Source organism: Haliotis cracherodii, unplaced genomic scaffold (assembly GCF_022045235.1).
Source record: "Haliotis cracherodii isolate W230 unplaced genomic scaffold, xgHalCrac1.p SCAF_11, whole genome shotgun sequence".
NCBI classification, from domain to species: domain Eukaryota; kingdom Metazoa; phylum Mollusca; class Gastropoda; order Lepetellida; family Haliotidae; genus Haliotis; species Haliotis cracherodii.
This window is the reverse complement of record NW_027266266.1, coordinates 13,420,334-13,427,703: the sequence shown is the minus strand read 5'-3', so window position 1 is coordinate 13,427,703 and position 7,370 is coordinate 13,420,334. Positions and strand designations below refer to the sequence as shown.

The 7,370-nt window shown below is 42.6% G+C and overlaps 1 protein-coding gene across 1 annotated transcript; it reads left to right on the top strand.

Moving 5' to 3' along the window:
• Positions 1–763: 763 nt before the first annotated feature.
• LOC139454850 (toll-like receptor 4) lies at positions 764–2,653 on the top strand. Its single transcript, XM_071236471.1, has 4 exons — positions 764–892; positions 1,244–1,463; positions 1,704–1,868; positions 2,085–2,653. Exons 1-4 carry the CDS (start codon positions 764–766, stop codon positions 2,651–2,653), a joined length of 1,083 nt encoding a protein of 360 aa, XP_071092572.1.
• Positions 2,654–7,370: the final 4,717 nt, after the last annotated feature.

The following is a 7,370-nucleotide window of genomic DNA, read 5'->3' as shown; positions in this document are numbered from 1 at the left end:
TACCTGGCAAACGCCTCGTGGTATGAAACAGGACGTAGATAAGTCTTATAAATCACTGTGCGCCGTCTAGTCGACTAATTGACTCTGTGAAGCTAATCACTAATTATTGAACAGGAACGTTCTACAGCATTCCATGTTTGTGCCCGAGTTGATCATAGACTAACCAAGGAGATCCCACACAAGTAGGGAACTGTCGCAGTATTGTGAGTATATTATTTTTGGATCATCGTGCATTGGTATCCCTTACATTTGGTCACGTTATTGTTTTGTATTTTTGTGGAACAAAGCACGAATCTGTTGAAATGATGGAACAAACTTGTGTAGTTTACTGTTCTTTTTTTGTTCGAATGATATGTGCTGAAGCTGACATGACACGTTTTCCTGCCTGAAACAATTAATACTCACTCACTCACTCACTCACTCACTCACTCACTCACTCACTCACTCACTCGTTTTCATTTACTTTCTTCAGAACACAGACCAGATCATGAGAAAACTACAGAGCCTAGTCATCCTTGCAGTTTTTACATGGGTTCCAGTCTCCCTTGTGATTCCGACATTGATGAAGAGGTTGAACTGCTACCAGGGATGTGATTGCAGTAAGCTATCAGAAATTTACATGCGCTGCAGGTACCTCAACTTGACCGAAAAAATCCTACCCCTGCCTCCAAAACAGTCCATGTGCATAACGACAACAGTATATCTTGAGGACGGCATCATTCCACGTCTGTCACAGAGCCATGTTTCCAAGTATTCTCCATATATGTTAGTAGCCCTCAGTCTGAGAAATAATTCCATCGTAAACATTGATGGGAATGCCTTCAGCAACTTGACACATTTGGAGACACTTGACCTGTCACAGAACGTCCTAAGCGAGGATATTCTCAAGGAAGTGTTCTCTGGAATCGCGTTGACTTCAATAAACAAACTGAATATCAGTTCCATGAACCTTGCAAACGTTTCTGATAACTTGTTTGAACATTTGAAAAATATTCCAAACTTTCATCTTCTGTATCTCAATAACACTGCCAGCTTCCCATTAGGCTCATTAATGCGCATAACTAATATGATCTCACTTGACTTTAATAAAAATAATTTAATAAATATAAATCTGCAGACAGCCTTTTTCGCCTCTCTACAATATCTGAATTTTGACAACAATAAGTTTTATGCATTTCCCGATTTTTGTTTTCGAGAAATCAATAATACACGTTTCCCCCAACTTACACATCTCTCTATACAGTGGAATGAGATGAGGTATCTAAAGAAACAGCACTATAGGTGCCTGCTTGGCATTACGAACTTGTATTTAAATGGCAATCTATTTAGTGAACTAAAATCAAACCAGTTTGCAATGTTTCCGATGTTGTACAAGATCACCCTATCCTATGTTGGATGTGCAATGCACACTATCGAACGAGCCGTGTTTAATAACTCGGCGTTAAAACAAATCTTTTTTCGTGAAAATCATATATGGTTCAGAGAGGCTGAGGTTGACTTGCGGGTATTTGAAGGATGTTCTTCACTCGAGTTGCTGGATCTCAATGATAATGTTTTTCAAATAACCACTGAAAACGAGTTAAACATACTACTTGGAGATCTCCAATCCCTCAAAGTTTTGGTTATGGGAGGAACAGGCCTCCGTTTTATACCACAGGTTATAACGGAGCGCTTAACTAATATTGGTAGTCTTGCACTGTACCGGAACTCTATAATGGGATGGAAGTCAAATACATTTGAGAATATGACGAAGCTGAAAAAGTTATACTTGTCAAGTAATCAAATCACAACACTAGAAGAGAACATTTTACCACTAGAATTAAGGAAAAATATAACAGACATTGAACTGGCCCGAAATCCCTTTTCTTGTACGTGCACCATAAATTGGTTGATACAATGGATGCGTACACAACCAAACAAGTTTGGTTTCAAGAAGTATGCGAGTCACAAAGCAACATACAATTGCTCAAGTCCGCCAAGTCTGAACGGTGTACATTTGTTAGATGTGAAGATGTCGGAAATCACATGTTTATTGGATAAAGAAGTGAAAGTTACAACTCTTACCTTAAGCATTGTGCTTATAGCGTTTCTGGTGACAGGGGCAGTGATGTATCGTTACCGTTGGCACATCCGATACTTCATCTACATGGTCAGATACAGTCAACGTCAGGAAGTGGACAACGCCGACTACGAATATGACGCATTTGTAGCCTATTGTGCACCAGATCGCACCTGGGTCATTAAGACTCTACTTCCAGTTCTTGAAGGCAAGGAGAACCTAAAACTTTGCCTTCATGACAGAGATTTTCAAGTCGGAAAATTAATCGTTGATAACATCGTTGACTCAATTCAAGGAAGTCGGAAAATTATTATCGTCCTCTCCAATGAGTTTGCCCAGAGTGGATGGTGCCAGTTTGAACTGAATCTCATCCAGCGTCACGTGCTGGAGAATGGACAGCGCCTCCTGGTGGTGGTGATGCTGGAGGAGATAGACACGCGCCACGTGACCAAAGCTATGAGAGCCATGTTGCAGACGACAACCTACCTGATGTGGGGAGAGGAAGAGTATGCCAGAAAAGCCTTCTTCAACAGACTGAGGATGTTACTTCATAAATCAACTGGACATCAAGGGAGAAGAAGATTATCAGTGTAGTGGGCTGTCTTGACAGGCCAACCTCGTATGACTGGAATAATGCCGAATGCGGCGTTAACACCAACTGAATAGAAAGATACATTTCAGGCTAGACTTTACAGCTTCACGGGGCCCCGATGTTACATTTTGTCCATGTGAACCAGGTCACGAATTAGAAGAAGCGGATGATGCGGGAATGAGGAGCATAGAACGCCTGTTCACACAAAATATTCCCATTTTTTAATGCTTGCCAATTTAGATAATTTTTTGTTTTGTCAAATTATGTAATTATGTTATGTAAGATCATTTTCTGAATTGAAGTTCTATTCAATACATCTAACAGCAACCAGTGTTATACGTTCTATTCCTATCGTGTAACAAACAGGGGCACGGGTGCCCAGTCGTCTAAGGCGCCGCGATCCGCTGTGCAGAGTTGCGTCCCTTGGACAAGCCAGAAACCTATGATTGTGGGTTCGAATCCCGGTTCACCCCATTATGTTTCTAGGTTTGTCAGCACCATACCCGTGCTCGTGGGTTTCACGGAAGTGGTAAACGTCTGAGACCTGCATCCCTTCGGGCTTTCCTCCCACATTAAGCTGACACGCCGTGATATAACTGGAATAATGTTAAAAGCGGCGTTAAACCCAACTCACTCACTCACTCACTGTAACAAACAGATATATTAATAGTTCTAGTGTAGACATGTAAAAAACAATCTTTAATTAAATACCGTCTTTACTTGTATATGGATTAATATCAATTAAAATTAAAGCAGCCATGTAGTCCAATTTTATGTCACAACAAGCACGTCATTTCTGAAAAGGAAATTATTATGAAACCGTATCATCGATTAGTCCTGTAGAACACGAAACCAATCGTTTGGAATTCCTCTTAATTACACCAGGGGGATATTTATTTGTTCAATCCGAGTTTTAATTGGCCACTGTTGTCATCTGACTTGTCGAGGATGGCAACGGGCAATTGAGGACAATTTGTCGAAATTGAAACCATATGTCTCCAGACGCGTAACGAGAAAACAATCTGTGAAATGCTAACCTTCCTCAAAAAACATATATGTCAAATATTGAGAGAGAACATGTAGGCAAGAAAATAACATCTTTGTGGGCACGCCTATTGTGCTCACCTCCTTGCTGATCCGTTCCTTAATACTTACGAGTCAGAATTTCATCTCGGATTGGCCAACTTGGTCTTCAAATATGGCGATGACCTGATATCGTTCAATAATTACGAAATAGCCCGTTCCCTTCCACAGGGATCGGGGGCACGGGTGGCCCATCGTCTAAGGCGCCGCGATTCGCTGTGCAGAGTTGCGTCCCTTGGTCACGACAGAAACCTATTATTGTGGGTTCGAATCCCGGTTCGCCCCGATTATGTTTCTAGGTTTGTCAGCTCCATACCCGTGCTCGTGGGTTTCACCGAAGCGGTAAACGTCTGAGACCTGCATCACTTCGGGTTTTCCTCCCACATTATGCTGACACGTCGTGATATAACTGGAATACTGTTCAAAGTCGCGTTAAACCAAACTCACTCACTCACACACTCCCCTGATTTACCCACCTGTTGTAGCATGAGACGGGACCAGTGAATGCGCCTCATCTGTTTCATATTTACTCAGGGGGCACGGGTGGCCCAGTCGTCTAAGGCGCCGCCATTCGCTGTGCAGAGTTGCGTCCCTTGGGCACGCCAGAAACCTATGATTGTGGGTTCGAATCTTGGTTCGCCCCGACTATGTTTCTAGGTTTGTCAGCTCCACACCCGTGCTCGTGGGTTTCACCGAAGTTGTAAACGTCTGAGACCTGCATCACTTCGGGCTTTCCTTCCACATTAAGCTGACACGCCGTGATATAACTGTTCAGAGTGGCGTTAAACTCAATTCACTCACACACTCATATTTACATCTCTGCATAACCCTTTAGGCCCTTAAAACACTATCCACGAGACTTTATTACAAAAGGGATGATTTCGACTTTCCAATTGTCAACTTTATCTTTATGTTGAGCAATACTTTTTCAATTTTTTTTGGTGTCTACATTTCAGAACTTCCAATGGTGCATGTTTTCTGCGAAGATTTCCAACAGCGTCTTACGACTCTTACTCAGAAGTTGTTTGTTTAAGGTTACAACATTCAAGCCCTGTCAAGCTTTATGTGAAGGAGATATCAAAAGTTGACGCGTCAGTAACACGCTTGTCTGGCATGTGAGATAATGTAAATTACAAGAATGACTTCCCCGGACCAGGTCACACACATACACGCCTGTTGTGAGATGTATGGTAATACGTGTACATGTACATTATCATACACTAAGATTATGAGAATCAGTCAGCTTTGGGTGAATACAAAACTCTATGTGACATGCTCTATGCAGAAATTGCAGTAGCGGTGTCTTCTCCTCTAACAAAAATAACACACATTATCCGGTATATATATAACCCAAAGTCATCATAACAAGTGCTTGTGCGTCTGTGTGTCTGTGCGTATGTGTGTGTGCAATTGTTTGTGTGTCTGTGTGCGTCCGTGTTTTGTGTGAGTCTGGGTGTGTATCTGTGTATGTCTGTGTGAGCCTCTGTGCGTATGTGTGTGTGCAATTGTTTGTGTGTCTGTGTGTGTCCGTGTTTTGTGTTTGTCTGGGTGTGTGTCTGTCTCTCTGTGTGTCTGTGTATGTCTGTGTGAGCCTCTGTGCGTGTGTGTGTGTGCAATTGTTTGTGTGTCTGTGTGTGTCCGTGTTTTGTGTGTGTCTGGGTGTGTGTCTGTCACTCTGTGTGTCTGTATGTCTGTGTGTGTGTGCAAGTGTCTGTGCTTATGTGTGTGTGCAATTGTCTGTGTGTCTGTATGTGTCCGTGTTTTGTGTGTCTAGGTGTGTGTCTGTCTCTGTGTGTGTCTGTGTATGTCTGTGTGAGCCTCTGTGCTTATGTGTGTGTGCAATTGTCTGTGTGTCTGTGTGTGACCGTGTTTTGTGTGAGTATGGGTGTGTGTGTCTCTCTCTCTGTGTCTGTGTATGTCTGTGTGAGCCTCTGTGCGTATGTGTGTGTGCAATTGTCTGTGTATCTGTGTGTGTCCGTGTTTTGTGTGTCTGGGTGTGTGTCTATCACTGTGTGTGTCTGTGTATGTCTGTGTGAGCCTATGTCTGTCTGTATCTCTGTGTGTGTGTGTTTGTGTTTGTTTGTTTGTCTGCATATATGTGTATGTGCATCTGTGTGTGTCTGTATCTGTGTATCGGTGACTATGTCTCAGTGTGTATGTCTCTGTGAGTGTGTGTATGTATATGTATGTGAGTGTCTGCCTCTGTATGTCTGTGTCTGCAGATCTGTCTGAGTGTGTCTGAATCTGTGTGAGTGGTTGTCTGAAAATCTATATGGGCTTGTGTTCGTGTCTATGAGTGTCTGTTTCTGCGCGTCTGTGTATATATGTGTGTTTGTGAGTTTGTGTCTATGTCTGTCTGTCTCATTGTGTCTTTGGACAGGTTTAATAGTGCATGTGTGTATGTCTATGTACCTGTTTGTCTGTCTCTGCGTGTCTATGTCCGTCTGTCTCTGTGTGTGTGTGTGTGGGGGGGGGGGGGGGGGGGGTGTAGTAATCAGCCAAGTCACTGAATCTGACCACCTCATCACTTTACGATAAACATACGTTGTAACCCGGAATCCCCAGTGAGTGAGTGAGTGAGTGAGTGAGTGAGTGAGTGAGTGAGTGAGTGAGTGAGTGAGTGAGTGAGTGAGTGGCGTGACGAGCAAAGGCTTAAACCACTAGGCTACCCCACCGCGGCTGTGACATTTATGTCATTTCAAAGCCAAGAATGTGGGTTGTTTTATATTTTTTTTTAAATGGTAGCAGGACATTATTTATATATTCGAACACTTGTACTTAAGAGTTCAAATTTGTACGTTGACATATATGATAATTAGTGATAACAAATGGTTTATTAAAAGAATGGCTACCACGTACTTTTTAACTCAACCTGACCTTAACTGAATCTAAACACCAAAAACACAAGAGTCGGGATGATTTTATAGTATAACTTTATATGAGAAGTATAACTGTCAATAAGGTTCATGGATGTACAGTAGACTACGTTTAAAACGAACACGCTTATAACGAACTGACAGATATAACGAACTAAAATAAGTAATCCCTTTGAGTTTACCGTAGTTTACTGTAGTATAATCATCTATATGATGATCCTGATGGTCATCCAACATAATCGCACGTATATTTACTTGCCTGTCTCTGTTTTTTTATGCTACAATGTACTGCACACGCGTTACTAGTTTAAATGTAGTGAACTCAATGTTATTAGATCTAGAAATGGTGAGGATCAACTTCCTTCATTTCTGTGCCGTTCCTGCTTTCTGTTTTCACTCTCTCCTTCACGTGTCACTCTCTCCTTCAGGTGTCACTCTCTCCTTCACGTGTCACCCTCTCCTTCATGTGTCACTCTCTCTTGAAGGTGCCACTCTCTCTTTCAGGTGTCGTTCTCTCCTTCAGGTGTCACTCTCTCCTTCACGTGTCACTCTCTCCTCCAGGTGTCACTCTCTCCTTAAGGTGTCACCCTCTCCTTCAGGTGTCACTCTCTCTTGGAGGTGCCACTCTCTCCTTCACGTGTCACTCTCACCTTCAGGTGTCACTCTCTCCTTCAGGTGTCACACTCTCCTTCAGGTGTCACTCTCTTCTTCAGGTGCCACTCTCTCCTTCAGGTGTCACTCTCTCCTTCATGTGTCACCC

What these genes read in the sequence shown, in the direction of transcription:
- LOC139454850 (XM_071236471.1), top strand. Translation starts at nt 764, where the DNA reads ATGTTAGTAGCCCTCAGTCTGAGAAATAATTCCATCGTAAACATTGAT. An exon ending in GCGAGGATATTCTCAAGGAA is followed by an intron (nt 893 to 1,243) that starts GTGTTCTCTGGA and finishes CTCTCTATACAG; the next exon opens with TGGAATGAGATGAGGTATCT. An exon ending in AAAACAAATCTTTTTTCGTG is followed by an intron (nt 1,464 to 1,703) that starts AAAATCATATAT and finishes TTGCACTGTACC; the next exon opens with GGAACTCTATAATGGGATGG.